The 16,315-nt window shown below is 36.7% G+C and overlaps 1 protein-coding gene across 6 annotated transcripts in view; it reads left to right on the top strand.

Annotated features, from left to right (window-relative positions):
* EML1 (EMAP like 1) overlaps nt 1–16,315 on the top strand; it is a 143,241-nt gene that overhangs the window by 84,296 nt on the left and 42,630 nt on the right. For 5 of the 6 annotated variants that reach the window (XM_064176493.1, XM_064176405.1, XM_064176575.1 and 2 more), the window contains 3 exons: nt 4,015–4,147; nt 9,790–9,837; nt 13,033–13,167. In XM_064176493.1, the coding sequence (XP_064032563.1) occupies nt 4,015–4,147; nt 9,790–9,837; nt 13,033–13,167 (316 nt within the window). The remainder of the gene's footprint in view (nt 1–4,014; nt 4,148–9,789; nt 9,838–13,032; nt 13,168–16,315) is intronic. The other variant, XM_064176727.1, reaches the window with a different exon arrangement.

Here is a 16,315-nt window from a genome sequence, read left to right as displayed (position 1 = left end):
CTTGTTCCAGAGCAGCAGGTTCAGAGCCAGTGAGGTGGTGGGTATGAAGGACACTGCCACCCATGTGGTGCAGCATTCTCTCTTGTGATTCCTGCTCTGCCAGAATGGGTTTGTCTGTACACAAATCAGAAAAGCTGGAACTGGACATCCATCACTTTGCAGTAGTAGAGGACTATTAGAAACCAATCAGTGTGAATTACTGTAGTCTGTCAGGCAACAAAAACCTGAGAAATTGCCTTGGCAGAAATGCACAAAGCATTTTTCATTAGTTTTAGATAAGTTAAATGCTACTAAAGATAGCCTCCACTGTGATAAAGTATTCCACCAAATCTGGTTGTACAAGGGATTAAGAGGCCCTGTGTTGCCCATAAAATAGATACTATCTGATGCATGAAGGAGATAAAGTCTAGTGATTAGTACTGAGTCGTAACCAAATCAGTTCTTGCTTTCTGGCTTTCCTTAGCAAAATACAGACCAGATTCTCATGTATTCTGTAAGCAGAGTTGAGCTCTAAATCAGGAGATGCTTTCTTGGTTGTGGCAGACTGTTAAAGCCATAGATCAATGTATGTTAAAGAAAAGCTGCTGTAAACCTTTTTTTGTTGTTTCTTTGTTTGTTTTTTATCTTTGGCTTTTTTGTTTGTTTGCAGGTTTGGTGTTTTTTTTGTTTTGGTTTGTTTGTTTATACATGCATATATTAAATGAATACTTGTTGATATATGTGTGAAATGACAGTGTAAGAAGTTTTACTGTGATAATGCAAATGGAGGACTGCAAATGCCAATTGCACTTCCATTGCAAATTACTGAAACGCAACCTGATAATTGCCATATAAGTCCATCTGATTTCTGGAGATAATTGCTACTGTTCTATGCAAAGAACTTTAATTTTACTACAAATCAGCTGTCTCACTAGTGTATGGTCAGCCTTATTAAACAAACTCTATAAGATGAAACAATCTGAGGTATCTTAGGAATTTGTATCTTCCAGCTGTTTTGTCAAATGTGATGCATTTCACATGATGGCATGTTTTGCCTATAGTAGACATTACTACTTTATAATTAATTGTATGCAGTTTCTTAGTGTAAGATTAAGTTGGATTTCAGGATTTGCTTAGACTTGGGTGATGCTGAAGTTGTGACTTCTCATGTTTTACCACTTGGGCAGCATGGATTCAGTCTGCTTTGCTTCTGATTATCATTTAATGACTAATTCCACATTTAGAATTGTATAAAGCAGAATTTGTTCTCACAAGACGTCACAAAAATGTTGTCTGTGCAAACTGAGATTTGAGGAATATTATATGGTGAGTCTTTCATTTGATCTATAGATGAATTAGATCAGGATTAAAATCATTTGAGTGTCAGGGAGAGGTTTGTGCTTTTGGAAAATGAAGATCCCTTATGTGTTTTTTTAAAGTCTGGCACAAGAAGCTTCATGGGACAGGAGACTACATTTTTCTTAGATCTTTGGATTTTAAAGTTATTTAAAAATTTAAAATTTCAGTCTTTTAAGCCTATAATGGAAAAACTTGAGCTTGTTTTCAGTTTTGTGTGTATTCTTTGTCTGGACTTGAGCAAGGCAGCTGAAAAGCAGCGTACATCATGGAAAGTGCGCTTCTTGTCCATTTGTAGAGCTCCTTCACTGATATGGGGTTTGGTTTGTTTTTTTTTTTTTGTGGTGTTTTGGTTTTGTTTTCTTTTCCTCCCCACTTTCCTTATTTAATTCAGCTACTGGTGGAGTTCAGTATGGCTTCCTGTCTTTGTTTTACTTGTGTTTGTTGTTGTTTCCTTTTGCAATTATTGGTTTGTTTATAAACTTAACAGCCCTATTAATCCGTAGATCAGAGTATGATTAAAAAAGCTGCTGCTGAGGCTGATAAACATGTCAGTCCTACTACCACAGGTAAGATTTTGAAGCAACAGAACTTCTAACAAAGCAATAATACCAATGTGTTTGAATTATTGACTTCTAACAGCAATGACCTGTTTGGGGTTAACTGCTATGGCGGTTATCACTGGTGTGATCTAGCTGTTGTAAATAAAACTAAATAGCACCAGAATAAATAGTGGATGAATTGAATAATATAGAGTTTTAATGTGTGTGGTTGTAAGCATGGTGTTGCTTTGTAGTCTAGCCTACCACAGGGCTAGATCTTTAAATCTCTGGCTCCAGAAGTGTCGATTCTGGGTTGGTGCTGGACTTGCGGCAAAACCTCAGTTAAAGATTGTAGTGTTTACTCCAGGCTGCTGCTAGTTTCAGTTTCATAAGGTTAATAGAGTAAACAGACTCCAGCTAGTTCACTTCAGCTACTTTTTAATAGGCATTTTAATATATAACTATAAAGGAGGAAAATATGTTAATCATTGGTTTATTTAACTTTAATTGTTGCTCTAATTTGCGATCTCAAAGTCTCATTAAAGTTTTATGAGCCACAGAAATTTTGTTGGGAAATGAGTCCACAAATGCTCAACTGTAGCTATCTGTGATTCTGTAGTATGTGGCAGAATCAGTTTCATACTTGCAGATTAATTACAGCAATTAGTCAGGAAAGAAGCATCCAGCCCAAAACTGTAGAAATAATTTAATTTGGAAGAATGAATACCGTAGAAGTAAATAGGATCATGATATCTTTATCCCTTAAAAAGGAAAAAAAAAGCATGAGAAGCCAAAATACAGTCAAATTTAGATGTTTTGTATAAGCTCTAGCCTGTTAATATAGATCATGAAGGCTAGGACTGGAGGGCACCATGAATGCATTTGAGTCTTGTTTAGTCTTTCATTAAAGCTTCCCATAAAATCAAAGAGCTTTTGCTCCTACTAGAATTGGTAGGGATGATATGTCTCACGCTATCAATTTTCTGTGGTCATATGATCTTGGATTTTCAGTGAGCCTGGAGGTGGTTTTTTTTTCTTCACTGACATAACTTCATCTCATCCTTCAGTCTTCTAAGCCAAATAAACCTCATTTGCAGAATCATAGAAGGTCAGGGACTGGAAGGGACCTTGAAAGATCATTGAGTCCAACCCCCCCCCACCAGTATTTTCTTATAGGTGGTTTTATGAATTTCTGTCTCTGCATAAGTGCTGAATAATGACATATACATAACAAAGTTTCAGCATAAACTTTGTCTTGCATTCTCAAGTAGATTGTAATTCCTTACTTAGTTTTCCCAAGGCACAGATAGACTTTCAGATCTGTCCTCTTTTGTTCAATATACGAAAACTTAAGGTGAAGAAGGTGCTTGCTCTTAGTGATAGAGTTGCAAGTTAAGGTAGCCTAGGACTGTATACAATTGTTAATGTTTCCATTTAGCCTTTTATGTTATTTATCCTCAGCATGGGTTATTTTGTTTTCAAGTGCATTTCAGAAGTATTCTCTCTGCTGTCCTCTCAATTCAGTGAAATTTTATCTTATGCTCCTTAGGTGACCTGTGACTCCTTCCTTCTCTCAGGTGTTATTTTTCTGAGCCCAGAGATCCATGACATCTTTGCAAAGCTGGCTCATGATACAAAGTTCTGTCAAATTTCAAGTGACTTAAGCTTTCTTCCCTGCTCTAGAGAGAGCACTGGTCATGTTTGTGTCTGTGTTTTCAGGCTGTGGCCCGCTGTAGTTTTCATACACTCAGTGCATGCAGTTTTAACCACTGTTTTTGCAACTAATTTCTAATGTATTTGAATAAGACTTTTCTGTTATTCTAATGCTAGTTACAGGTATGACATGAGCTAAAGATTTGATCAGAACATAGTTAGATAACAATATAATAATAATAATAATAGCTGGGAGTTTTGAATATGAGAGAGGCCATAGAATTGTGTGCTTAAGCTATATGCCGATGATTTTACTTGATAATAATAATTCCTCCTTGTAAAAACCCTGATCTATGGTGAATTTGACAATAGTGAAACAGAAATGGCATGCTACACGGATACTTCTAATTATTCTGATGTTATTTGCTGGAGAAAGAAGAAAATCAAATGAAAATGATGTCTTAATCTTATATTTGTTTTACAGCAAGACCCCTGGTGCAAACCCTGCCTTTAAGGACTACTGTTAATAACGGAACTGTGTTACCAAAGAAACCAAGTGGCTCTTTACCTTCCCCATCAGGAACCAGAAAGGAAACGGTGTCACCAGCAGCAAAAAGGTATGTATCTTATCAGAAACCTTAAAATTGCAAAGTTGAAACTATGGTGTATCTCCTCTCTTAAGCTTCTAGATCTGTAGCTTTTCTTACTTGCAAAGCACGGTGTAAATATTTAGAAAGAACAGTGTAAATATTTAGTTTGGAAAGGAAAGGAGAGATGGATTTCATTCTAAGAGGCTTTAAGCTCATTTGTTCTGATTAGAATTAAGGTTATTACCATGAACATTGAAAGAATTCACGATGCTTGTTCTACTGATTTGTGCTACTTTCTTGCTACTACAGTCTAGCATACACAGAATAAAGCATTTCTACTGTGTTGTGTTGCACAACATGACATGAAAAGTAGTGCAAGGATTTTTCTGGTAGCTAGTAGGCAATAGATAGTCTGTAGAGAAACTGCTGTCATTACCCATCAGTGTGTTACCTTTGGTGATTTTCTCCCAAGGAAAATTATCATAGAAAATGCATGTGCAATGTTAGAAGTGTCTCAAGGAGGTGAATAATTCTATGCCTAGCACATATTTATGCAAATGAAAACATCCATCTTTAGTTATCTTACCATTAGCATATATTTAACTCCTTTTAAGGATTATTGCTCTGTCTCAATTTGCTTTGTGTGTGTGTAGCTGTTTTTAAGTGGTCTACATGTTTGATACGTCTATGTTATAAGAAATTAAATGGATTGGGTGCAGCAAGTTCAGGTTACACGTGACAGTTCTTGTGGTGATAATCTGCTATATGGCTTGCCTGTAAAAGATAATAGTGTGGTGATGGTGGTTCAGTTTTATTGTGTGTGTGTGGTTTTTTGTTTTCTTTTCTTTTCTTTTGTTGTTAGGGGTTTTTTTTTCCTTTTTGTTTGGATTTTTTTTCCTCCTTATGTTTCTTTTGTTGTGTGTCATCCTCAGCTTTTTTTAGTGATGATGCTGTCAACTCTGAGGAGGGCAAGCTGTGGAGATAAGAGCATTAACCTGCTAAGATCTGAGGTCTCTTTTGTAAAGAGAATTCTTCTTACAGGGGAGATGGTGTCTGGGTATATGCCACTCTTTGTTACTGTGATGAAGGGCACTGATTTTCCAGGAAACTCCAGGTTCTGTTATTGTAGAAAAGAAAGAAGCTATGCTGTGCACAATTGACATTGGAAATGATTAAGTCTGTTTATGTTGCACAAATAAACTCCTTTGAGGTCCTATGAACTGGGACTTGCAGCAGCCCAAGGTTTTAGCCTGAACCAGCTCTTTAGATGAGGAAGGCAAATACTGTATAAACTGTTCCACTATCAGAATTATATTATTGGAATTTTCAAAACGTGTGAAAGAACTTGCTTCTACAAACAGAAAATGGATTACTGTTTAAAAGAGAGTACTCTTTCGTATGTGCTGCATTTAAAAAGAAATCTGTTCTTACAAATTATTTTATCATAATAACTTTCTGAGTTTCATACTAAAAGTTTCAAATGCTAATTATAAAACTCATCAAAGAGCACAGGCTTCACTTGTGTACAGAGTATGTAATTATTGAGTCTCAACACCCTTCTGTAAGGCTGAGTGCTGAAGACTAGGGTGGATGAAATGCAGGTCAAGAACTCTCTCTGAGAGTCTTTTGGGTAATTCAGGTAGTCCATCAGGTTTTACCTGCAGCCTGTAGGCATTAGCCTAGCTCAAGGTTCCTGTAGATAAGTGACACCCTATAGCTCTTCCACCTGACCTGTCTGTGGTGAGGATACCCAGAGTGCCAGTGGGAAGGTCTGTAGGGAGCATATTTAGGGAGCGTTGTTTTGCTGCTTTGGTTCCTCCATAATATATGGATTTAATGTCTTTTTATTACAGTTTCCCCAGTCTCTTTGTTGACAGACTAGACTGAAGATGCTTTAAATATGCAATATGAAAATGTAACTTCAGGTTTGGAAAAGAAAAAGTACACATGGGCAGTTTTTCTGAGATAGAGGGGCACTTAAGAGAGCAGGGTTATTCCATATCCTGAGAAAAAAAGAAAGTTATAAATCCAGGTGCTCTGGAATAGCTGCTCCTTTCAAATGCTCTAGGATATACTTCAAGAGAAAGAGTGAAACTGTAAGGACCCCATCAATGAATTACTGTACAAAACATTTTTTGGTAAATTATTCTCTACTCTTATCACTTGATAATGAACCTTAAAATAACTGATAGTATTTCATGTTTTTATAGTAAATTGTGCTCCAAGTATTCAGCATTAGCATGTGATGTATTAAGTGTTCCAAATAGCTTTCTTGCAAATAGTCAAGTAAATTAATTCATTATGCAGTCATTAAGATGAGTTCGTTCAGACTTTGTATTTATGCTGGAACCTTTTGCCTTCAGGAAGTCTATGTGTGTATGCATAAAACTGTAATGGAAATACATCAGCAAGATCAAAGAGCTTCCCTTTTTTTTTAAGGGGTAGGACTTGTTTGTGTTAGAAGCTGCACTTAGTGTTGAATAGTTTATAGATGGTGTGCAATTGTGAATTTTTAGTTATGTTTTCTTCTAAGCAGTCATGTTTTTATAGTGCTCTTTTCATTTAAACTGATTCCAAAACTACTCCTGCTTTGGTATTCTTTTAGTCCAAAACATGGTAATGTGATGTAGCAGCTCTAATTAGTATTAAGAGTTTGCAGATGTTTTAAAATATGCTTGGATACTTTTAATCATTTTCCTATATGACATAAGCATAGCATTGAAAATTTTGATTTTTTTTTCAAAATATGAAAAAAAATATTTTGAAAGGGGAAAGAGAAGTGGAAAAAAAGATAATTAAAAAAAGGGGATTTTTTTATTTCTGAGTCATCTAAATCTTTGGTCTGCTTTTGGTAATTGCAAATATCTGCTGAGATTACTAGAATAATCTCATCAGATAGCATCTTCATTTTTTTTAATCTGTTAATGTAGTTACAAGAGAGGCAAACATCCCAAATGTCTTACTGAACAGCATTATGAAAATGGGATTGCAAACAAATAGCTTCTGGTTCCCCCATTCTCTGATATTGTCACCATTTAGATAAGAAAGTGTATGATGGCCAATTGAAATGACATCAGTCTGTCCTTTGAAAGAGAGTGTCATGCATATTTATATAAAGACATGCAAATAAACTCCGTGGGGACCAATTGTGCATCCACACATTCCACTGCTTAGAAAGAGCTGTGCTCACTGCCGTGTCTGCAGACACAATCCCATTTCATACAATAGCTGTATTTATATGTGCTGGTTAAGTCATTTGAACCCACAGGTTGGTATATGGCTTATCTGCCTTGCTGGATTACCAAGGAGATACAGTTCAGAGTTCACTACATTTTCTGATTTCCCATTTAATATTTGAAATGGAAATTACTTTTCCTGTCAGGAATATAAAATTGGAGGTAATAGAAAAGGCTCAAGGCTGAAAGGGAGGAACTAGAAGGCTTTTGAGTTCTGCCACATATTCTCTCAATGACCTTATGCAAATCATTTAACCTCTATGCATATTAGTTTTACATATGTAAAACGTGTATCACTGGGTATCAGTAGGTTGTTATAGGGCCTTATGTGATAATTAGGTCCAGATACTGCAAAGTGTTGGGTAACCTCAACTGACTCTGACTTCAATTAGTATCGAGGGCATCAAACCCCCCTTTAGCATTCAGATCTCGTATAGTCAATACCCAATTATCCAAGTTCAGGAAGGAGTGGAATAACCTGAATAGAACAAAAGCACAAATCCGAAACATACATTGATTGGATTATAGAAGTATAGGTTTGTAATACTATGCAAGATAGAAAGCCTGGCCTGGTGGTGCTGGAACCAAAAATTCTGGTCTGGCACCAAGAGGTGCTACTGCAATCAGGTGATGGAGGTGCCTATGAACTAGTGATAGGATACCTTGCAGCTGCCAGCTGCAAGCCAGCTAATACTGAGCTGAAGTGATTTTGCCATGGGCTGAATAATCATCTGGCACAGATAGTCAAGAATTGCTGGCCTTTGTAAAGTGTTTCCAAGTCACTTCCACAAAAAGTCTTTACTCAGAGGATTTCATACTAACTTTAACGGATTTACTGCTTTCATACTGTACATGTGTATAAGGTATTTGAGTACCAGGTTTTCTGAATGCTGACATATGTTTATTCTGAACTTTGGGATTAGAATAATTATTAGCAGTTTTCACTCAGAATAAGATAAATCTGGTGCATTGTGTGCAAAACCTTCCCTTCCCCCTGCATTTGCCCTTTTGCATGTATTGTGGCTTGAAGTTCGCTGTTTAACACTAAATTTGTCTTTGGAACTCGGCCAGCACACAGTAGAAATGTTTTGTTTTCCCTATTAAAGTCTAGGGGTTTGTGACTCATCCAGGATAGCTTTGTTTCTGAGAGTTCAGGGGGAAAAGGGGGGAAAAACGTATGTAAGGGAGGCAAATGCAGACAGTACCTCTCCCAGTAGGGATGCTGCTGCAGGCTGCAGGCTAGCACATACTTTGCCTTTCAAAAGGAGACAATCAGTCATTCTTTCTCCCCCAGCAGATTGAAAAGTATGACAATGGTGCAAAACTCTGACAATGGAGATCAAAAGGAAGAAGCCGGAACAAAGAAAACATAAAGAGCTTTGTTTGTTGGGAGAATAAAATACTTTAATATGATAAATTCCTGTTCTTCTAAACCCCAAACACATGGCCCCTGGGAAATTGTTCAGTAGCCTGGAATTAATGCTCTGCATTCTGTTCTGGGGGCAGCGATAGTTTGTAACCGGCACATGCACAAACTCGGTATCGAACCTTCAATTAAGTCTTCTATTACCACATGACTCTCAAAGAAAATGTTTAAAAATCAACAGAATATAAGTTTAAAATGAAATCCCTCTCCATTGAATGTGGACTAGCAAAACTATTGTGCCACTTTGCTGTATCTCTAACAATTAAAGCTCTTAGTGCGTTTTGCTCAAAGGCATAATGAAATTCAAGTCATATGTTATTTTTTCATTTATTCTAATTGATTTAAATGAAGATCAGAAAGAGTGCTAGGGAAGTTTCAAAATGTTATCAGTGTCTTCAGTTACTGTCTTAAGAGCACTGTGCACTATTTTGAACATTTATTTTATTCAGAAACCTCTTATATTAAAAAAAAAAGGGGGGGTGAAAAAAGGAAAGAAGGTAAAGTATTTGAGTGCTTTTAACTCCAAGCAGATTTGCTCACCACAGTTCAGTAACGCAACCACCCAAAACATTCATGCTATGCAGTGTTACATGTATGTATACATGAGGATTTGTTTTCTTCTCTTTACTGTTGCTTTTTTAATAGTCTTTGTCTTCTAGCTGGATCATCTGTCTTGTTTCTTCAGAAAGCCTCTTTGATTTTCTTCTTTTTATTTTATTTCTTTTTTAATTTGAGTTGCTTTACCAAGGGTCAGTGTATTGGAGCATTGCTGAGATTTTTGTCATTCAAAGCTACATTGCTGTTCTGAAATGTATGGTTTGAAATGATCAAACATCTGAGTCAATAGACAGTGTGTCGTTTAATCTTGCATGTGACTTCACACCTTGAGAGCATGCAATTATGTCTTTTAATGTAAGCTTATTTTAAATGTCTTGTTTCCACATTTTACTGTTGCATTCACTTTTTATTCTGCTTTGTTTACGCACCTCTCAATCTGGATTAAGCAGGTCTGTGAATCTTCTCAATGCATGCAAACTGAAAAAGCCTGCTCTAAGGTGAGGGATCCTTAATAGCTTTGTAGTGTTGAAGCTCTGTCATTTTTCCTTTCTGCTTTGATTCAACACATAAAAAGTATCTGTTTTAATACAAGCTTGAATATAGTAGAACTGTAGTTTTTATGCCCATTTTAAACAATTTCAGGAGTACATGTTTAAAACTTTCTCATGCAAAATTTAGAGAGTAATAATTTCAGTTATGATATTTGCATAACCTTGTCCTAACATCATTTTTTATTATAGAGATGTTTCATTATACTGCATTGCTGTCTTAAGTTAAAAATTGTGTTACCAAATACTATCATTCTAAAGAATTGAAAATGCTCTCCTTTTGTATCACTAATATGGAAGCCACATTCTGGAATTCAGTTATACTCTTATGAATCAGTAAGTTGAATAAATATTTCCTCTATTTTGAATTCCTCCTGAGATGACAGGGTAGCTACTGCTGCCATGGATATAATCACTAATATTTAACTCTATGGTTTCCAAAATGTGTATATGCTAAAACTGAGCTAATATAATTAAGTCATAATTCTCTTTTCCAGCCACCTGCTAATACTTCTCACTAAGCTTTTGTTGATGTCTCTAGAAGCTTAAAGTAAAATTTGTCCAAAGATAGCATTGCTAATTAGTTTAAGCAGTAATGGACATAAGCCAAAAGAGTTAAAAAGGAAATTATTCATGTGACAAAAGTATTTTTTATACTGATAGGAGAATTTATTATTCAGAAAGAAGATAGCATTACACTTTTAAGCTTTAGTCCCACCCATTCGTTTTTTATCCACCACTTCATCTTTCCAGTGTTGATAGCTATAACACCCCAAGCAACATTAAAATTAGTTTAAAATGGCTTCTGTAACTTAACATTTTATTTCCCCTAACATTAATATAGTTTGGTGATTTCCTTAATTTAATTTCAGTGCAGGCTGATAATACTGTTTCTTTTCCTTAACCAGGAAAAGATGTGAGGGAAAAAAAAAAGAGGCTTGATCCTGCAAAATCACACAAAGAGGATTTTTTTGCAAGTACTTTATATAAGGTAGTGGAAGGGATCATGCTAATTAAGCTATTTTATTTTGAGTATCAAGGCTTTATTTTTTTTTAACTGAAGCAGTATTAAATTGGATAATATAAGATGCAGGGAGAACAGTTAAATAATAACAGTATATAATTTAATTTACTAGGAGAGGTTTTTTTCCTGCCTTTGGCATTGACATGACTTGGATAATGTTTGGCTAGTTAGGATAGTTATTTCTGAAATTAAGACAAAATTAAATTATATTTACTGCCTTTTCCCTCCTTCTATGAAAGCATTTTGTTCTGTGCCTCTGTGTAATTTTGCATTCTGGTTATTCACTTACATAGCTCTCCACTGCAACAGTACTTTTAAAGTTTCATTTTAATAATTTGAATTGTGCTTGTTTTAATAAAAAAAACAAAACACAACAGCACTAAACATCTGCCCTACCACTGCATGTGCCAAAATGTCTTTTGTCAAGCTACCTAAGGTGCATCTTAACATGCCTATGCTTTACTGAGCTTTCCTTGGATAGGTGTTTCCTTTCAGGACAGTGGCTTTACAGAAAGACTCCAGTTAATTCATCTAACTGAGCCTCAGCTAAAGTGTTGAAACATTCCTCTCCTCACTAGTAAAAAGACACAAGGGAGTAGAAATATATATATGTATTTTTTCTATGTGTGTCATTGAGGATGTACAGTCAATAGACTGATATTTTTTGACTAGACAGGTCTATCTCATTTCCTTTGGTCCAATGCTTCTCTTATCCATGCACAAAGCGGGAGAGAGCCTGAGGAGCTGACTGAGATCACAGGGTAGGGGTAGTTGTTAAAGGCTGATGGGAAAGTTTCGAAATAGTCTTCAAGGATGCTTGAGATGAACCTTAAGGTAAGCAGAGCATCTCTGGAAATGTACAGAGCTCAGGGGGGCACTGGTTTGGGATGGTAAAAGCGGTGACTGGAATGCGGCTGAGTCTCCAAGGAACAAGAACAAAAGGAACCTATGTCTTAACAAAGGAAGGGAACTTGTGGTTAGGACTTGGATAAAGAGATGTGAGCTTGGAAGCAGTTATTAATGTTCATGTCTTCTGGGGTGATAGAGCTGCCAAAGGTGTCTGTTTAGTTATAGCTAAAGGGGATCTTTCTGTTATGCTCTTTGGAGGGGAGAAAACAGCACAGGACTGGGGTGTGTGTGTGGGGAAAGAGACCCTGATGCCTAGTCCTGTCCTTCAGTTCCTGTCTTGTGGGTGATTCCTGCCTCAGTCTGGGTGACACTGCTTACAACTCAGAGTGTGCAGCAAAGTGAGAAGCATCACTCAGCTCACAACCTCACCCTTAACATTTCCTTCTGCTATGAAGCACTGCTTTTGGAAGAAGTGCTTTGGACTAACAAATAACCACAATATGTCTCCTTTTAGTTGCAAACTCTGAGTGTGTCTCTCAGCTTACTAAGTGATACTGCTTGTGTTTTGGCTCACATTTTCCTATTAAAAAGAGCTGGATATCTAAAGGGTGCCTTAAAGACATATAAACGCTCCCTGGTAGCTATCTTAGCAGGAAAGATGTTGGAAGAATGAGACAGTAAGGCAAACTTTAAACCTTTGAGAAACCCCATGTCAGGAGATGTGAAGAATGTAATCTATTTATACATGTAAGTAGGAAGCAAACATTTTGACAAGCTAATGAAAAAAAAAATGAAGGCTAGCTCACCATTAATTGCACTTTGGGGTATGCTAAACATATCTTTGATCCCCAGAATAACTGGGGAATGGAGGTGCAAAGTTAGATTGCTGATACTCAAATATTGACCTACTTTTGGCATTCTCTGTAGTCTGACTGGAGGTATCAGGTAATATGCTTTCTCTTTAAATCTTTCACTTATTTAAGAGAATCCAAAAGTCCAAAAGTGTGGATTGGCAAAGATTTGAAATGTAACCTAGAAAAGTGATATTGCATCTTCTACTTTGTGATTATGGACAAAGTTTATTTGTCTCTGTTGCAGTAAGTACTCAATAAAACTCTTATGTAGGCTGTTTAACAGCTCAAGTTGTGAGTGAAGTCTAAGTTATATTTATCTTTAGGGCCAGCATTCTGGTTGATGCAGTTTTCAGAAATATTTGTAGAGATAGGTGCTTTTATGCCTGCCACTGTAAAACTTGCTCCTTCTTTTATCAGCACCATTAAGAGAACCAGTTCAGCTGAGCGTGTGTCCCCAGGTGGTCGAAGGGAAAGCTATGGAGATTCCAAAGGGAGCCGCAACCGTACTGGATCCACCAGCAGTTCATCCAGTGGTAAAAAGAATAGTGAAAGGTAATGTCATCAATGTCATCTAAATATCTATCTTTTTTCTCCGCCTACTGTCCTAATAATCAAATTAATTTCTTCTGTGAAGTTAATTTCTGTAGTTCAGCAAACTTGGGGAGCTTTTTAAAATAAATGAATCTCCAACAGTTAGACAAAAATATGTTAAAATGTTTTCAAATAAAACAGCTTTTTGAATTTAGATGAAATTTATTTGCCTTACTTCCAAACCACAAACAACTTGAAAACATTGAGTTGCCATAAATAGTTTGTTGTTATTAAACATGCATTTTCCATTGTCTTAGTGGTTTCCCTTGGTCTTCGAGTTCTTGAGGCATGCTTCTTCAGGTTCCTGGTTGTGGTGCACTGACCCCAGCTAGCAGATGAGCACCACACTCATCTGCTCTTGCTTGGTGAGATAGAGGAAGAAAATAGGAAGAATAAAAGTAAGGATATTCACAGGTTGAAGTAAAGGAAGTTCAATAAGTGAAGGAAAGAAGAAGAAAATAACAACAGGAAAAAGGGTGGAAAGCAATCATTTGTCATCTTTCATATGCAGATTAATTTCCAGCCTGTCTCTGCACAATAGTTGGCTTGATCTGAGAGACAGAATAAAGAGAAATAGAGGGAGAAGCTTACAAGCAAGTGCTATCCAAAGAAGTGGAATAAAGTCATGCTTGTCTCTGTATCTCTAGTGGTGCTTCTCTGTGCTGCTGGCAGTCCAAAGAAAGGAGAATGTCATGTCCAAGGGTTTCAGACTTAGGATGACCTTGAGTAATAGCTGATTCATTAACAAGTGTCACTGTTGTCAGTATTGACCAATGGGTTCTTTCCTGTATTTCTTAGACAGATTTTAGTTTTGCCTGGTTTACCTGATTGTCCTAGTCTAGTTTTGTATGGTGTTGGTACAGTTTCATTGTCTCACAGATGATCTGACCATAGAAAAACAATGGTAATGAAGATCCCATAATAATCTGAGTTATTTGCTCTGCCACTGGGCTGCTTAAGAGCCCATGGTGTGGCATAATATGTCCCCTCCTTTTCCTCTTGTTGGTGTCCACACTTGATATAAGGGGTGATTGAGGTTGCTGTGGACTAATGGATAATCACATAATTATAGGTTATTACTTCATTAATAGTTCATTTTCTGACTTAACATTTTCAGCTATGGAGGACAGCAAGTGTGCAAAGTTTATGAAACTTGTAAAGGCTTATAAAATTATGGGAATAATGAGAAAATTAAGAATGCCATCAGACAAAAGGTTATAAAACCAAGGAGATACAATACTTACACAAGCTACACATTTAGCCACCCTACAGTCTTCTCAGAATCGTGCATCTATACATGTGAATGAGGTTTTTATAACCTGGTAGAACTCTGCAGGACAGGACTTTCTGGTCCTTACAGAGATTTGACTTTATCTTAGGAGATGGGATTTTTCCTTAAATGTTTTCATAAAGTAATGATAAGCAACAGATAATGAAATGAATCTCAGTAGACTTGTTTAAGGAATATGATCAGGAATAGTTCACCTACTAGTGGTGCATGTCAGTGCTTTTCCAATTTATTGCAGTAATCTACTGTGATTTTTGGAAAAAAAGTTTTAACAAAGTTATGATGATCCTGCAGTGTCCTTTCTCTGTGTGTTTTATTGTGTATAAAAAAATTCATTAGATCAGGTCCCTCAAAGTTCAATTCTGTGTGTGTTGTGCAGTAGAAGATACAACTTTCTTAATCTAAATACGGTAGTTTTCAAAGTCTGATTTTTGAAGGTATCTCTGAGTTCCTGCTACCTAAGTAAGGTGATAACTATCTGAAATCAGTTGTATGTTACAGCTACTAAAGCAATAAGGTGAAACTGTTAATTAGATTGTGACTTCTAACAGCTAGATAAAGGTATACCCTGTTGTAGAGAGTTATACTTGAAAAACGGATTCCAAAACACCTGAGAAATAAAAACATTCTGACATAATTAATGGTTATCTGCAAAACTGTTTCTGCTCTAAAGCTGATCGTTGTACTTGAGAGATACTTGTCGTCTGTTCATACCATTCTAAGAGAAACCCGGTGGCTATGTCATTCTGCAGTTACTGGGCCACAAAGGGCTGAGTAACAGCATTGATCAGGAATTACTTGCTTTGACTCAGGGTATCCAGGACTCCAGCACACAAGTGTGCAGGGTATCCTAAGGAACTAATAGAGCATGCCTTAGATTATCTTAGCTGGAGCTAATGATGTTGATGCCACTATGAGAACAATCATTGTATGGTTAGAGAGTTTTGTCTAACTTGTGTCACTTGCAGCCTGAGGGTCTTTAGCACCACAGCTTTCACCTCCTTGGGGAGTGTCCTTATCCTGTGGAAGAGGCTAGCTAAAGACTTGCCTCATGCTTCCTGTTGAAGCTGGGCCACTGTGCAAAATATAAAGCAAGTTTTGTGAGACTGGAAGGAAAATGAGCATGATTCTGTATGCTGAGGGCTAAGTCTGTCCTCCTAAAGCTAACTGTATGTGGGAAACAGTGAGGAAGAGGATGTCACATAACTACTCACAGTCTTATTCTTTGTATCATTGATCCTTATGGGTCCCTTCCAAACTGAGGTATTCTATGGTTCTGTGTCTGGTCTGTATACAAAGCCTAAAGCTGAATGCATGTCAGGAATCTAAAAAGTGAATTGTGAAATTATTTTCAAAGTATATAGAGTTGTAGACTGTTATGCAAAAACAATGCTATAGAAAGCTTTAAGAAGCTTTAAGCATAAGGAGATGACCGTAATCTCCTGTGCTGCTATGGGGTGTCCTAGCTCCTATGGCTATGAATTAAGGGTAAGTCTTCCTAAGGGTTAGTTAAGTAGGAAGTGATTCAAAGTTATGAAAAAGAAAGAGTAGTCAGAGCTCCAAGCTCTTGTGTGCTAAGGGCTTGTATAATTGGAAAGTACACATGATTTGCTTTATTACTGTCATGAATCAGCCTTTCACATTAGCTTGAATAAGTCAGCATGGTCTGTTCTGAGCTAGACTCTTTTGTCTCTAATGTGGCACCATTTCTGAGTAGTGCTCCATCCATTAAAGTTTTTATTTTCTAAAAATATCTTCATTCATAAGAGAAAATATTAATCTTGGTGCTAACAGTGCCAACACTTCACACTATTGATATAG

This window comes from Pogoniulus pusillus, chromosome 1, assembly GCF_015220805.1.
Source record: "Pogoniulus pusillus isolate bPogPus1 chromosome 1, bPogPus1.pri, whole genome shotgun sequence".
NCBI classification, from domain to species: Eukaryota; Metazoa; Chordata; class Aves; order Piciformes; family Lybiidae; genus Pogoniulus; species Pogoniulus pusillus.
Note: the sequence above shows the minus strand (reverse complement) of the source record. Positions and strands in the feature narration are given on the sequence as shown.